Genomic DNA, 17,561 nt, shown 5'->3' with positions numbered 1-17,561 from the left:
TGGCATATACATACATATATATATATATATATATAACATATATGTTCTCACTTGTCCAATATGAACGTAGAGAATCTTAAGCTGGGAGCATCATTGATCATATTCATACAGAGTTTTGCTTTGTGATACTCTGGTATTTTAGACAATTTCACAAAGACCTCAGCACTTCAGCAATATCATAAAGACCCAGAAAACCTCTCAAGTCTTTACAGCTTTCCTGGGGATTGGCTTAAAAAGAAGAGAAGGCAACATGGAGCATCCTTTATGATTCTGGATAAAACAGTCTAGATTATGTTCAAGATTACAATGCGCCATATGAGACTGCAGGGGAGGGTAAGTAACCAGAATGTAGATGAGATCTAGTGTGGCGAGACACACTAAATAAATACAGACATAAGAACTGGCAGCTTTGCCAAAATGGGCAGACAGCCAAGAAACAGAAGATGCAACAGGGAATCAGGTACAGGAGAATCATAAATCCAAGCCGAGATCTCAAAGCAGGGATAGAAAGAGCAGAGTCCTATATGGATCAAGGAGACAGTACCAGAACTGTTTCTTTAGCTCCTTCAGTGTTGTTTTAGTTCTCTATGAGGCAAGAAACAAAGAGTAGATACAACTGGGAACAAGAAATTGACCATAGTTGTCAGGAATGTAGGAAAAAGTCACAGCGATTTCTGTTGACAAAATTCTGATAAACAGTTGGCTAGAAGAGGTTCTGTCTGGAAGTTTATGTAAACTTTCATAGTCCTATGGATGAAATAAGAACTTTGGACCCATTCTGGGAACTGTTACACCCATTTCAATTTTCATCATGATTTCCCCGAGTATTTCCTACTTTTTATGCTGTAACAGAGTTAATTTTATTAGTTACCTTCTCCTGCAGACAACTACAGTGCAAATCCTTCCTTTATAGATTCCTAAAATACAAATTCCACAATTTGTCTTTTATTGACTTTTTAAAAAAAAAGGTTGTATTTATTTATTTGAGAGAGAGCACGTGCATGCTGCGGGGAGGAGCAGAGGGAGAGGGAGAGTCCGTGCTGAGCCCGACTCAAGGCTTGACCCCACAACCTGAAATCAAGAGTTGGATGCCCAATGGTACTGAGCCACCCAAGCGCCCATGTATTTTATTAACTTTTGACGAGTTTGTCATTTCCCTGAAGTTCACTTGGACAATGCAGAGGGATTTTAAATGGGAGTACTCTATTTGCTTAGCATCCCAGTCTATCTTATCTCTCCCCAGAGACCTGCATGTGGAGACAGTCTGAAAGTGTGGGTTCCTGAAAGAGAGTGAGGACAGTGAAATGGGAGAGACTACAGGGAGAACAGGTGTGCCCATAGACAAATTCCATTTTAATCTATAATTTAGCACTAGAAACAATTTGGTTTCTCCTAACCTTTAATAACACACTTAGATTTCTTTTAAAATCAAGGAACCCATGTTCTACCATGACAGAATATAAAAGCCTATTTTTTCCTCTCAAATTCTGTGTATAAGTTTTATTGCATATTAATTGTAATAACTTACAAGTTACATTTTAAGGGCATAAAATTACAGAAATATTTGGGAGAAAAATTTATTAAGAAATCTTAGTAGTTATTACCAAAATGCAGTGTCTCAAGGAAACCGATTCTGAGTCACCAATTGAAAACAACTAGCTATAAACGTCCCGTTACGGCTTTTAAAAAAATTTTTTTAAAGTGTTCACGCACGTGTAATTGCCTTGTTAATAAAGTTAAATGGCAATAGCTACCTAGGAAATATGAACAATTCTCAATTTGCTATGCAATATATTTGAAGCACGCTTGTTTCAGACGAATACTCTCCTATTAAGGGGTCAAACTTAACTTAGCAAATTATTTACTTAATTGGGCCCAGTTTTCTCAGATGTACATTGAGGAGTGTGGAGTTAGTGTCTTCCAGTTTGAAAAGTCAATAGATACATTTATCCTAAAGGCATTTCACAGGTGCTTTTTATGAATATTTGTTGTCATTGTTAGTAAGATAAATTCTATTTAATGTACTTATAAGAAAACTTTTTCAGTTGAAGCTACTCTACTAGATAAACAATGACTACTAAAATTCATGTTTACTATAATGCAAAAGAGAGGAGTCATTTTCATGTTTAATCAGTATATCAAAGAGAATTAATGACACTTTTTATAATATTTGGGATTTTGCAATCAGAATTTTCAGCTGTTCAGCATTTTCACTTCTGGGGATTTAGCCTATGGACGTACCAACACGCATGTACAAGGTTGTTTAATGCACTCAGGTGTGTTATAGCCAAAAATTGAAAACCAAATGAATATCTGTTAAAATAGAATGCTTAAATAAGGATATAATGAGGTAGATCTATACGTGTCGGATGTAGTAATGTAGGGAAACATCCACAAACATCATAAAGAGCAAGATAAAAAGCCACATCTATACTGCAATCCTATTTATGTAAATGAAATTATGTGAAAAAATTTCACACACATATATATGACAGATAAACGTGTATATGCTTGCATGTACATACAATATTTTCCTGAAAAGCTAGATATTTAATAGTGCTTCCCCAAACTGACACAAGTTGCTTTTGGGGAAAGAGAGTAGGACTGATGTTCTCTTCTAAGTTTGTTAAGTGCCTAAATGAACGTTGTACCTTATGTTTTAAGGCTGTTGCAACCTCTGTAACAGAGATAGAGAAAGAGAGAAAAAGATAATTAAGTTATGGGTCACTTTATCCATACAAAACTTTCAAAGAGAATTTTATTTAACCCAAACTGAAACTGTGGTAAAAATAATATGAAATTTCAAGTAGGGATTTTTCCCAGGAAGAAAAGGATAATTGAACATGACAAAAACTACCAATACAAACAATCACATTAATGATATAAAAGAAAAGAATAAAGTGATTATCTCAATAGATGCAGAGATAATAAATGATAAAGATTAGCCTCGATTTATATTAACAAATAGAAACTTCATAAATAATAGTATTCTTTTTTTTATCATGTTAGTCACCATACATCATTAGTTTTTGATGTAGTGTTCCATGACTCATTGTTTGTGTATAACACCCAGTGCTCCATGCAGAATGTGCCCTCTTTAATACCCATCACCAGGCTAACCCAACCCCCCCACCACCCTCCCCTCTAGAACCCTCAGTTTGTTTCTCAGAGTCCATAATCTCTCATGGCTCATCTCCCCCTCCGATTTCCCCCCCCTTCATTTTTCCCCCAATGTTTATAGCACCAATGTCCACAATAGCCAAACTATGGAAAGAGCCAAGATGTCCACTGACAGATGAATGGATAAAGAAGATGTGGTATATATCTAGAATGGAATAGTATGCAGCCCTCAAAAGGGGGAAAATAATAGTATTCTAAGAGAACAGAAATCTTTGTGGAAAGCACCAAGTTATGCATTAATAACAGACTACCATCAAGAAACCAAGCACAAAGAACTAAATTTATATAGAGCTAAACAGACAAGCATGAAAGAGACTTATTCCATAAGACCTTTTATTTGAAAATGACACATAGAAACAACAACAATACAGAAAATCCCCAACTTACAAAAGTTTGACTTATGATTTTTTGACTTTATGATGGCGTGAAAGCAATATGTATTCACTAGAAAGTTACTCCAAATTGTGAATTTGGTTCTTTCCCCAGACTAGTGACATGCAGTACAATCCTCTCTAATGATACTGGGCAAGAGGCAGGGAGCCATGGCTCCCAGGTAACTACAAGATCACAAGGGTAAACAACCAGTACCCTTACAGTCATCCTGTACCCATACAACCATTCCGTTTTTCACTGTGGGTACAGTATTCAATAGATTACATGAGATATCCAACACTTTGTTATAAAATAGGCTTCATGTTAGATGGTGTTGCCCTACTGTTCGCTAATGTAAGTGTTCTGAGCACATTCAAGACAGGCCAGGCTAAGTCAGGATGTCTGGCAGGTGAAGTGTATTAAATGCATTTTTGACTTATGATATTTTCAACCCTTGATGGGTTTATCAGGATATAACCCTATTGTAAGTCAAGGAAGATCTGTAGCTCTTTCTCAAGGCCATATACATATATTTGTATGCTGAGTATGGAAAGGACATAAAGCAAATATATTACAGAGGGTCCAGTGGGAGAAAGGAGAATAAACTGAGAACATGGGTCGAAGGAGGCAAATAAAATAAAACAAAAAAGGAGCTTTGCCTTGACTAATGTCATGAATTGACAAGTATGATCAAAGAAATTCTCTACATTATTTCACAATAAATAAGTAAGGTAAAAATGTAGCATATATCCTGTAAACGGCATAGACCTACAACATAAACTGTGAAAGCTTTTTGGTTTTGGACTAGGTTTGGTTTGGACTTTGTTTTTGGACAAGTCTGCAACATAAGGACATGGCTCAGGGACCATGCAGAGAGTCCTACATTTTTGGGGTTTTGTTTGTTTGTTTGTTTAGCACTTAGCACTTCTAAGACATCAGGAGAATCACTTAGACACACTCCATCTTAGATTTCTTAATCTGAAAAATAAGACAGTATTGACCTCTCTGGGTTTTGCACAGAATCAATGAGATAATACATCACTGGAGTTTAGCATGAATGCCCATCATATGCTAAGTGTTTTAACTAATATTTGTTCTCCTGCCTCCAACCCCATCACCCTTCCAGTAATTCCATAGTTAATATGCTTTCAGGTGGAAAGGAATTCATAGAAAAGACTGCAAGTACTTCTATATATCGTTATTCCCGTTATACTCTCTGAATTTTTTAGAAAAATCTTCCCTTCTCCAGTCCCCAGCTCTAAATTATAGAACCTGTGATAAAACTACTTATGATGGCTAAGAGAGCCAATCAAAAATGGGTAAAAGCAGAAATATTATGTGAAGAATTGCACATTAACTTATTCAATCTGCATAACCTTGTAAATAATGTTTGATGAAAGTATTAGTTCTGTCGTAAAAAAAGGCTAATACATGTTGATGTAACTTCATTTAGTTATGCAGGCTTAGCAAGTATATTATCATCTATATATTTTTTATAATTAACGATGGTGCTGCTATTTTCTTCCATAATTGGTGCATTTATTGAGAGATTTCCCACTGTTTGACTAATGCGTTTCATCCTCTATACTTTTTCCCTGCTGTGTCCCCACAGTCATGACTCTCAAAATTTATAGAGTTTAGATTCCTCTTGCTGCTGTTTACATTCCTACTTACTGTTTATTCATAGGATCAAGACAGAGAGTTCTATGTTGGAGTGAGCTTTTATACAGATCATTAGCAATGGGGCTCTGAGAACAAACACTTATTTTTTGGTACCATTAATGGATTAAAAAACAAGGTATATGTAATACTGCCTAACACCCGCAAATGGATCTCCTTTATGTGAAGTGTTGACTGCCTGATAGCCGTTGAAGAAATGTTTCATCAGAAGGCAGTTCAAGGTTTATGAATCTGGAGTCATGTGCAGTGTTATTTACATTCCACTTTTGCAACTCCGGTGGGTATTGTGGATTTAGAATATGCAAGGTAGAACAGACCTACATTCTCTCTTTTTTTAATCACTGCCAAGACTAAGTGAAGATGAAGATTTCACAAGGCTGGATTACCATTACAGCCCTTACATGGTACCCAGTGTGCCTTAGGAAACAGAAGTGTTGTGCAAACAGTTGTCATGAATTTATTTTCTTTTTTAATGCCTGATGGGAAAATGTGCTGTGCAGCTAAAGAAGTGCAGTGGGAATAATGATCATTCAAGAAATCTTCAAAGTGAGCTACTAAAAGCACACTGTCTATTTTGAGAGTTAGTATGTCCTTTTGACAAGAAATATCATTAAAGCATAGTGATGTTAGTAACTGAGGGGTTTTTAAATCCTTTTCCTTTAAAGCCTGCCCCCCCAAAAAAATTATTGAATCTCTGTGTGGAAGATCATCAGGTCCTTTCACAATGTTTTACTCCAAACAGTTGATTATCATTCCACCTTAGGGAAGGCAGGAAGGATAAAGCTGGGTTTAACTCACCATTCCCCTTTTGCTTTGTTAGATCTGATGAACAGGTTGTGTTTTCTGGTTGGTTGGTTGGTTGATTTTATTTTTCTTCTCTCATTCCTTAGATTTGTACCTGTGTCTTAACTGTAAAGTTGTAAGCACAGATCAATGTAGGATTATTTGAAATGACCTAAGTTCCTTGCTTTTATAACGGTGATGCTTTATTTTTATTTTTGTTTCCCATTGTTTTAATGTCCTTGTTGCACCCTTTTGCCAGTTATATAGGTAACAGGGTATGACAAAAAAAAAAGTCATGTTTAATTTATAATCCAGTACTATTTGGGGTAGAAGGACCCTAGACACTAGTCAAAATCATGTATTTTACAAATGAGGAATCAGAACCCCAGAGAAGGGGAAGACTTAGCTAGGGGACTACAGCTGTTGAGAGGCAGATTGAAGTCCAGAATCCGGATTGGTTGACTTGCTGACGACTTATTTTTCCTCTACATCAGTCACCTTTGTTTTATTCCCAACTTGTATAATGACATTTGAGCAGATCCTAACAACAAACCCTTTGTGTGGACTTTGCAAACTTGCTGGTTGATGAATCCAAGTGTTAGACAGTGCATATGACAATATAATTTATCCTGAGACTGCACAGATGATATCCTGTGACTATGGCTTGATGCCGCCACAAAATCATCCCTAAAAGGATTATAGTTGTCTGTGGATCTACAGCTTCCATAGTGTTTCTTTGAAATATACCTGAAAATGTCAGTCTCACTGTTAAAGACAAATGCCAGATTGAGTAACACAGTTATAATTGCTAATTATAGTGCAATGTGATCCTTTTTTCTCTCTCTCTCTCTCTCACCACTGTGCTTATCTATATGTCCTGTTTTGCTATTCTAGGTTTGTGTGCTGGAGAGGCAAATATTTGACTTCCTTGGATATCAGTGGGCACCTATCCTGGCAAATTTTGTACATATTATTATCGTCATTCTTGGTTTATTTGGAACTATCCAATATAGACCTCGTTACATAACAGGAGTAAGTACCCTTCCTGCTTCTTTAAAGAAAAGTTGAAATAAAGATGCAAACTACAAATGTCTTGAACATTTATATGTATATCTCTCCATAAAGTACTATTAGGTTGTTTTCCTAGTTTCAGATTACATCTACAGTAACTGAAAATGTCAAGTTTAAAACACTTGACAGTGAATGTAATCAGATTGTGTTTTCATAAGTTATACTTCCAGCGACTATTCTATTGTAATTAAAAACAGAACTATGCCCCTATATTTCCAAACTCTAAGATTGTGTCCTTTGATTTAACAGATTTTGATGGGAATTTTCCCCATTTTAAATAATCATATTTTATAAATTGAATATAGTTTGAAATCAATACAAATGAATATATAGCTTTGATGTCAAAATATTTATATATATTGGAGTTAATGTTTGATACATTTGAAAGCCAGAAAAGTCTGGACCATAGTCTCTATATTTTCCGTAATTCTCTTTTTGGTTCAGAGGAAGTATTTTGCATCTCCACTCAAGTTAAACTTACTTAACATAAAAGTGAAATCCAACTGTGTTGCAGTTGCTATGGGAACCATAACTTAGAATTTTTTACTTTTGTATGTGCCTCAGATCTCAGCTATAGCACTTCATTAATGTAGATTTTTTTTTTAGTTTCATCATTTTTTCTCTTCTATTTTTGACAAAGGAAAAGTCTATAAGCATTTTTTTAAAATTATAAAGTAATTTTGTGGTAAAGGAATATACATAAGCTAGTGCAGCTAAAGCTCTGCCTTATTCAACACAAACCAGCAAGCCTTCTCAGGTTTCACAAAGGCCTCCTTCACATAAAAGATGCCCTCCTCTGACCTGTTGTCTCAGTCATCTGGAACCTAGATAAAGCTCACTGGGACTGAAACAGACAATGTTGTGACAGCTGGACCAAGGGATCCACTGTCTGGCTAAGGATGAGTGAGAAACCCATAGCTTTCTTCTCTGGGTGCATGCCCAGAAATGAGTGCATGTACCCTCTAAGGGTATATAGCCATGTAAATCATATAAAAAGTACGATGTGTTTTGTTGCAGGGTGAAGTTTTTCAATACACAAGATATGATACTACCATTCACTTTCTTACATAAATTATAATATGATCCAATATAGGGAAAATAGTACAGTGATTGGGAGTGGGTCTTCTGAAGTCATAATACCAGGATTGAAATCTTGTATCTGCCATTTTTTTTTATTTTTAGACAAGCATGACCTCACCAATTTTTAGTTTTCCTACTTTTAAAATACGAGAATAATTATATTAACTCATAAGCTTCAATTAATTAATTATAAGCCATTATATAAAAGATTCTTTTTTTTTTAAAGATTTTATTTATTTATTTGACACAGAGAGACACAGAGAGAGAGGGAACACAAAGTGTGGGGAAAGGGAGAAGCAGGCTTACCGCGGAACAGGGAACCCGATGCGGGGCTCGATGCGGGGCTCGATGAAGGGCTCGATGAGGAGCTCGATCCCAGGACCTGGGATCATGACCTGAGCCAAAGGCAGATGCTTAATGACTGAGCCACCCAGGCGCCCCTATATGAAAGATTCAATTTAACTGTTCTCTTTCATTAGACTTTGAGGTTCTTCCATGATTTTATTTGTATAGATAATGTTGCTGTGAGTATAATCTTATAAATATGTCATCTCCATTTCTGATAAAGTTCTTGGAATAAAAATCTAGATGTGGATAAAAATGTTTGAATAGTTTAAAAACTCAGAGGTTTGTTTGGAGGGATAAATGAATATCCTGTAAAATGTCCTTAGCACAATGCTTGGTATTTAAAAAGTGGTCAATAAAAATTAGCTATAATATTTTTCTCCTGATTGTTATTATTATGTGAAATGATACTAAATTATATAGACTAGTGATAGGCTGGCAAGCAATTTAAAATAGACCAAGGGGTTCTAAGCTATTGGTTGAACAATTTTTTCCCTTTTATTCCAGGCTGCTATAACCCTTTAAACGATTTTGTAGGATTTCTATGTATCAAATTATAAGCCCATCCCTTTAGATAAACTACATACCCACAGATCTTTTCAAGACAGGCTGTTTCGCTCTAGCATTAGCTGAGAATTAAAATGCCATGGGACACCTTTAAGATTGTTAGGTATTTTATATAACTAGGAGAGTCTCTGAAATCTTTCTGAGGTCTTAACAATGGGTCTTAGAGCTATATCTTTGATTTGATCTCAACTTGCAAACAGCATTCTGAATTTGATCTTTTCCTTGAGACAGCGTCTTACTTGGAAAACCTCTTGTCAGCTGAAGATGCTGTAAATGTGAAACCTTTATTTTCCAACTCCGCAAGTCCTGAGTTGGAAATAAATTCTCTAAATTCTGCTTAAAACCTGAATTGTTCTCTCTTTTGTTCATCTCTCTCTTACAATTAGCATATTATGTGTGGCTAAAAGGTGACAACACTGTCAGGTGTTTGCTTGGAAATCCCCTTAGCCAGATCCACAAGTTGATAGGTATATTTTCTCTCTTCCTAGTATTGCAGCCAATGGTCAAGCTCATTGTTCTGATAGTAATTTATTGTGAATCCTTTTTTTCCCCAGTCCTCAAAAATGACTTCCTTACTGTCCTTCCTTTCTTCAGTGAGAGTCTCCTCATTGCCCTTATGGCCTCCACCTGTTAACTTTTCTCAAAGCGAATGCTGTGTTTTAGGTTTATGTTATAGTATCATTTCAGTTTGGGTACCGATTTCTGGTCTAGTTATTTATTTCTGTGTATTTTCTGTATAACAAACTTCTGAATAATCAAATTAATGGAATCTAATGTCCATGATGCTATGATAAAGGTCAAAAGTCGATTCAGGAAAATAGAGAATTTGCCATAAAAATGGATTAAGATTTTTAATTTGCCTAAAGATGACAAAAGGAATTACAATGAAAAGAAATTTGAATGGAATCATAGATGCCAGAAATTGTGGTCATTGAAGAATCTGTGTTTAGCAGAAAAATGCATAACTGGGGGCAAGCTGTAACTAACAATAACGTATTGTTGCTCTTAAGTAATTTCCAAAGGCTCCCTGTGCACTGGAGACTCAGATATGAACAGTGAAATTTATTTTTCTCTCCCCTAGCTATGTAGGCCTTTATTATTTCTTTATTTGCCATTTTATATTTTTGCATTATAAAACAATTCAGTTTAGAAATAGAAATAAACTCATAATTTCACAAGTGAAAGTTACTATTAATATTTCTACATATTTTCTTCATGTATGTGCAAATGAAACATATCAGATTCTGTTACATCTCAAATAGGTCTTCATCTCTTTCACATTATATCAAACAGTTTTAAATTCATATAGATATTCATTTAACCTTTTACACTATTGTTGTTTATCATACTATATAATAATATATAATATTATATATTATTTTATATTAATTTATAATAATATAATATATAATATTATATATTATTATATATATATAATATTATATATTTATTATATTATATTTATATATTATATATAATACTATATATAATATATAAATATAATATATAATATATTATGGGATGTTATATATTGTATATTATGTGATTTCCTTGTTTTCATGATACATAATTCCATATAATCATCTCCATAAAAATACCCTCATAGTTATTTGTGATTTCAGCCCTTAGAAGAAATACCTCAGTATAATTAAATAATATGAACAATTTTAAGGTTCTTAGTATATAATTGGCAATTACCTATCCAAAATTATTTTACTGAATTATCCTCCCACAGATGTACAGCAGAGTCTATTTTACTGCACTCTTGCTGACCCTGAATATTATCTGTTCTCACATTTGTCAATCTGATAGGAGAAAAAATGTCATTTTTGTTTTGAATTGCATTTCTTATCTTGACAGAGTTGGACTTTTTCATATGTTCATTAACTGTTTTCCATTTGTATATCCTTTTGGGGGGGGACTGTCTTTTGGTTTGGATTTACCTTTGCTCAGTTTTTCTATGGAGTCTTAGTGTTTATCATAACAGTTTTTATATATCCATCATATAGTAAAGATATTTATCCTTTAAGTATCATCAATTTTTATTTTGATGTTTATTATTTGTCTCTTGTTAAAATAAACTCCCTGTCCCTTTGTGGTATCTTCTGTTGCTTTACAAATTATAAAATTTAGGGGTGCCTGGGTGGCTCAGTCGGTTAAGTGTCCGACTCTTGATTTCGGCTCAGGTCATGATCTCACGGGGCTCAAACCCCGTGTCAGTCTCCATGCTCAGTGGGGAGTCTGCTTGAGATTCTCCCTCTCCCTCTGCCCCTCCCCCACACACTCTCTCTCCCTCTCTGTCTCTAAAATAAATAATGTTTTTTTTAAAAATTGTAACATTTAAATATCATTTTTGAAAAGTAACGATAAGTCTTCATTGAGTTTTGTTTCCTTTACTAATCTTTTCTCTCCTAAGAGTGAAGAAGAAATATTTAAAAATTTAAAACAAGGTAACTGGAAAAAGAACTCAACAGTACCCTTTGAGGGTGTCTGGCATTTCAAGGAATATAATATGTTGAAGGAAAATGAAATAGATAATTTCAATTCTAAGCAAAGGAAATCTGAAGCCAGAATCCATAGAAAGCCTGTGTATTATATAATTCTTGACAACATCAAATCTCCCCAAAAAGGCCTGGTTAACTCTGGCTGAATAATTTATAAATGAATACATACAAATTGCTCCCATGAAAGCATTTCCTCATGTCATAAGTGGAATTGTCCAGAATATCTTCATTTGGACTAAAGATATTGGCAAGCCGGATGTGATTGAGGATATTCAGTTTACTAATGACCAAAAAATGTTAATAAGTTGCACTGCTCTAAGTTGTCTAAAGTAATTTGAGGCGTGTGTAACTTCCTAACTGCTAAAGGCACAGCAATTTTCTTGGTAACATTACCAGAAGATGTGTTGCTGTAATGACCAAAAAGATTTCTTTCTTCTTCCTTCTTTTCTACCTTCCTTCCTACCTTTTTTCCTATCTTCCTTACATTCTTTCTCCTTTCCTCCCTTACTCCCCCCCCCCCACTGTTTCTTTCTATTTAAGTTATTTTGACAGAAAATATAATACCTTACTTAGCTTGGACCCACTGGTTTAATCAAGGAAACCCAGTCCTGAAACTAGAAATAAATTTAAAGTAGCTAAAAATCCACTACTCCGAGTTCATAAAAACAAAGAAGAGGACGGCGTACCAAGAACACAGTAATATTTATAAGAATCAGGTTTTGTTGTGTTTTTTTTTACCACTTCCATTACCCTCTACAAATGCTCCTAGACATCTTCCTCTACAATTCCTATGAACCTCATATTAATTCACACAATTTCTGTCCAAACTCATTTGCCTAGGAAATAGCAGCGTTAGGATGTAGACCCAGGTCCTTCTGACTTGCCAAACCCACACCCTTAACCCCTGTACTGAATTGCCTCTTAGGAGCATAGTACAGAGGACCACAATCTATCTAACAAATGAAAACAAGTTTTGTTAAGTTATTGGAAAATTTAAAATCCATCATGGTGTTTGCAATTTGGAGAGCATTTAGATTTTAAATTGTGGTCTGCCATCCTCTAGCAAGGATTATGTTTTTAGCTCTGTATTTAATGAGGAAATGACCTCATGTCTCAAGAATTAAAAACAGAAAACTCTTAGTGATGGATATTTTATTCTTATAAAAGAACATCATCACAGGGCATCCTTAATTTCCAGAAATAGTGATTTAGAATGGTGTTTTTTCTTTTCTTATAGAAATCAGCATTTTGATGATGATAATTCACATATATACATGTCTGTATATATAGTGTAATTTATACCTAATATATATTAATTAGGGACAAAGTATCTCCTCTCACATTTGTTATTGGTAAAGAGCTTCAAAGAATTGATGAATTTGTGTCTATGTAATTGAAAAAAATACCCATATTATGTATTACCCATATCATTTGGTAAAATATGTATTAATGTATATTATCATATCTAGTGCAGAGGTTTGCCATGACATCAGTTTAGACTGCAATAGCTAATCCTAAAATTAAATGAATAGAAATGATTGGAATAGTTTCCTGTTTTGTCACTGAAAAAGCAAGAGATTAAAATAATGTGGTTAAAGCTAATTTGACAAAATAGGGCTGTGATGGCTAGAAAAAGCCAATGTTCATTCATCTTTATTCCTGGTGTTTTAAGAATGATAAACTAGGGCGCCTGGGTGGCTCAGTAGATTAAGAGCCTATCTTCAGCTCAGGTCATGATCCCAGAACCCTGGGATCCAGTCCTGAGTCCTGTGTCAGTCTCCCAGCTCGGCGGGGAGTCTGCTTCTCCCTCTGCCCCTCCCCGCCTCATGTTTGTGCGCATGCATGCTCGCTTGCTCTCTCTCTCACAAAAATAAATTTAAAAAGATTTTGAAAAAAGAATGATAACTATTAGACTATATTATATCCCTACTCATTCTTTCAAAATAAGAAAATAATTGAACACTCTTTTTAGTTAATATATTAAAGTTTTAAATGTTAATTTCTGACCATTTTTTAAGAACTACAGCTCAATTTGGACCACTGTTTCCTTACTACAATTTTTAAAAAATATATTACATGTGCTCCTCAATGAGTATTGATTTGTGAATTGACACACATCCTTCTTCCCATTGAAGGTGAGGGCACAGCATTAAGAAGACAACAATGAAGCAGTTTCAGACAAGGCTCACCTGCTTTGACTTCCTTGATTTTCTTCTCCTTGAGCTAACATGCTAAAGACAAGTAACCCCATGTCATCCAGGGAAGACCTGAGAGCCACATAGTGACTGAAACACCAAAAGACATGGGGCGCCTGGGTGGCTCAGTTGGATAAACATCAGACTCTTGATTTAGGCTCAGGTCATGATCTCCTGATCATGCCTGAGATAGATCCATGCCCACTATGGAGGCTGCTTAGGATTCTCTATCTCCCTCTGCCCCTCCCCCGTCTACTGTGCCTGTGCTCTTGCACACACTCTCTCAAAATTAAATAAATAAATACACAAAAGACAGATCTAATGTCCATTTTTAAAAACATTCTGATATGGCAATTTGGGAAATGTATATACACCTTAGAAGATCTGTGAGAGCAGATAGTCACATACTTAATTTGTATGAGGGGAAAAAAAAACTTCTCTAAATTTCTCAAATTTACTTTTTACTGATGATGGGCCATGAGTTGAATTTTGATGGTTCATGGAGCTCAGGTCCCGACAGAGACTATAACCAACAGTAATAAATGAGAAGCACTCTGTATGTCCTATTTCCAGGTCATATGCTTCTTTATGTTTTTACTTCTTTATGTTCTTTAATAATGTTACCTCCCTAAAAATTTGTACACTCCTTGCAGTCATTCCTAGGAAGTTATTAATCTATGTTCAAGCAGTTGCTTTGCCTCTTTCATTCAATTTTTCTTGGAGAAAAAATATCCGGAAGAAAACTTATTGCAGCTAAAGCATTAAAAATGCACACTTTCTGTGTTCAGGACAGAAAATCAATGTAGATTAGAGATGAAGAGACTTGAGATAGTAGTAAATTAACAATGCTTCTAATGACTTAGAGTAGTTGTGAAAATAAGTCTTTTCCCATAAGCCTGGGAAGGAAAAAAAAAAACAAAACATCATTACAAGTTTTATGGATTTAGCCTGTAGTCCTAAAATAAATGTAATCATGAAACATGGTAAATGCAATTTACTCTCAAAAGGATGTGTTCCCTTGGGGAAGTGTGGGCCATTTGTTCTACAAGAAGATACTTTGTGCTCTCATTCTGGTGTTAGGCTGTGACTAAAGATTTACAGAATGTAGTAAATATAAGCAATTACATTTTGACAATCTAAATTCATGTTTGTAAATCATCTAATAATTTTTGGGAAAATATTTTGAAGAAGAAACATGTTGTGATATATATGTGTATGTATTACTTTCTTGGAAAAAAATCAAGTTAGTTCATGTAGATATTTTACAGAACCAAATACTAAAATTGGCTTTGCAGTAAAATGAAAGTCTTTCTCATACCTCTCTCCAGCTGGTCCTAATCTCTTTATAGTTCTTCTGGGATAGACAGATAGATTGATCTATATCTATATCATCTATATACATAGAGAATATAGTTTAGAGAGTTTGTAAAAGCGAAATCATTTTCACCTAATTTACTTTTGGATCATACTTTCTTTTTACGACCCCTCACCCCCCCGCCAGAGTTTCTGGTTGCCTTTCTTTTTTCTTCTTGTAAAAGAGAAATGGTTTTTTGTTTTTTGTTTTTTGTTTTAAGCTGTATCCTAAATACATTTTCAATTCTTATTCCCTCTATCTATTGCTTGGTATTCATTTTACTGTTATTTTGGGAACACATTGCTTTCCTGTTTGAATTTAGACCATTTTCTTCGTATTTGATCATGATATTATCTGTAGCTTTTTATTTTAATGGTATGCTCTTCTTCCCTGGAGATTTCTCTCATAGTACTCTTTCTTTTTGCTTTTACCTAAATTGGTTGCTCTCTGAGCCTCTTAGACATCTATCTTCCCTGCTCTGTTCCCTGAGTTAGATTTATTCTTTCTTAGATGCAATGTATTTTCTTTCTGATACTCTTCACACAACTTCCTGAAAAGGCATGTTGGCAAGGTAAACTCTGAATTTATTCTACCTTTACAGTTGAGTAATAGTTTTGTTAGATGTAGAATTCAGGGTTGAGAATCATTTTTCTTTAGGACACTGAGATCATTGTTCAGCTGCATTCTAGGGAGTAGTGTTACTGATGGGAAGTCTGATATCAATCTGTTCTTCATTCTTTTGTAGATAATTTTAAAAGAAGTTCTTGAAATATTCATTTTATCCTTCTTGTGTTAACATTTCAAAATGAGGTGTCTAAGCGTGGACATAATTTAAAATTTTATGGGTCTTTTGATCTGAAAAGACACGAATGCCTTCAACTCTGCATTTTGCATGTATCATTTTGATGATTCTCTATGCATTTGAACATTTGCCTTTCTTAGGCTCAGATCATTTCACTTAACAGTTATTCTATGTTATAGCTATTTGTTTACTTAATTATTTAAAAATCTCTTTCTCTGGAAAGATAAATGCTTGGCTGATGCTGAAAGTCAAAGTCATAGAGGGATTATCCCTGTTCTCTGGCCCACTTTTAATACTCACTTTTGTTCACATGTTCCTTCCTCAAGTTTCCAGAATATACAGAATTCTGCCCAACAGTTCAGCTTCCCTTGTGTCTGTTCACCCCGCCACATGCATGGTGGACTGACAGTTGTTCCACTGTGCTTATTAATCAGTGCGTGTAGGTCTGGCATTCCTCTTCCAGCAGTTGGCTGAAATACCTCTGCCGCTAATGTTCTACTGCTAGGAGTCGCTGAACTGTACACGTTGTACGCTCAGCTCGCCTTTTTGACTCAAAAGTGTAACTTTAACCATTAAAGTACATTAAACATGTTTTACTTTGGGATCATTTTCTTTTTATCGATGAGATCTGAAACGATGACAAAAAAAGTTGTACAAAGATGTGGAAATCTAATGACGTCTATTTAATTTTATAGTTCCAGATTGCTCTTTGAATATGTTAAGTCAATTTATAATTACTGTAAAAGAGCCAAATATTTGTTCATTTCTTGAGATGTTTATTTTCTAGTTAGTTTGTATTTATAGATATTTACCTCTTTTGATATTATAGAAATGAACCTGTCAGGCTTTAATATGTGTTGAAAACTTCTCCACATCTCTCTTAAATATTTTTGGTTTGGTCACTTTGACCAAAATAACTATTATTTTAATTTTTATCATAGAAAGTATTTATATTTCCCAAGTTTCCTGTCTTGGTAATGAAGATATACCCACCCCAAGTTATACATATAATATCCTACATTATTTTCTAAGATATTTATTAATGTTTATAGTAAGCTTTTAATTAATCTGGAATGTATTTTAGTATTTAATATTAACTAGGACACCAACACTATTTTCTTCCATATGGGAAACCATTTGTCCTACCATTTACTTTCCCAAATAATAGAAATATCTTATTTGTTTATATTAAATTATGAAATGTACTGGATTTTTTTCTCAATTTTTTTCTCTATTCTCTTCCACTGATTTATTTGCATCCTATGTCACTACCTAATTCGTGATTATAATGGGTTTATAGTATTGTGACAGATGGTAAAACAAGTGTGCTCAATATTTTACTTGTTCATACCTCCCTTGGCTATTCTCCAGCTTTTATTCCTTAATGTTAATTGAAAAATCATTATATTCAATTCAAAACAAAACAAAACCTATTAAGATTATAATTAGAATTGTGTTTTTTTTAAAAATTAATTTGACAGAGGGATAATTTATGAAGTTTAGGCTTCACATCCAAGAGTTTAATATGTCATTGTATTCTAATCTGTCTTATTTTATTTTGATCTTCAATAAGACTTTGTAGACATTTTCATATAGATTTTGTGCCATTGTTGTTAAATTTATTCATA

General features: G+C 34.3%; 1 protein-coding gene across 5 annotated transcripts in view; it reads left to right on the top strand.

The window, feature by feature from the left end:
* The window catches only part of NKAIN2 (sodium/potassium transporting ATPase interacting 2), a 972,957-nt gene that overhangs the window by 454,453 nt on the left and 500,943 nt on the right, over nucleotides 1-17,561 (top strand). For all 5 annotated transcript variants that reach the window (XM_032407952.1, XM_032407949.1, XM_032407950.1 and 2 more), the window contains exon 2: nucleotides 6,910-7,047. In XM_032407952.1, the coding sequence (XP_032263843.1) occupies nucleotides 6,910-7,047 (138 nt within the window). The remainder of the gene's footprint in view (nucleotides 1-6,909; nucleotides 7,048-17,561) is intronic.

The sequence above is a fragment of the Phoca vitulina genome, unplaced genomic scaffold (assembly GCF_004348235.1).
Source record: "Phoca vitulina isolate PV1807 unplaced genomic scaffold, GSC_HSeal_1.0 scaffold9, whole genome shotgun sequence".
Lineage (NCBI taxonomy): Eukaryota > Metazoa > Chordata > Mammalia > Carnivora > Phocidae > Phoca > Phoca vitulina.
The sequence above is the reverse complement of the archived record's forward strand: the minus strand, read 5'-3'. Positions and strand labels throughout refer to the sequence as shown.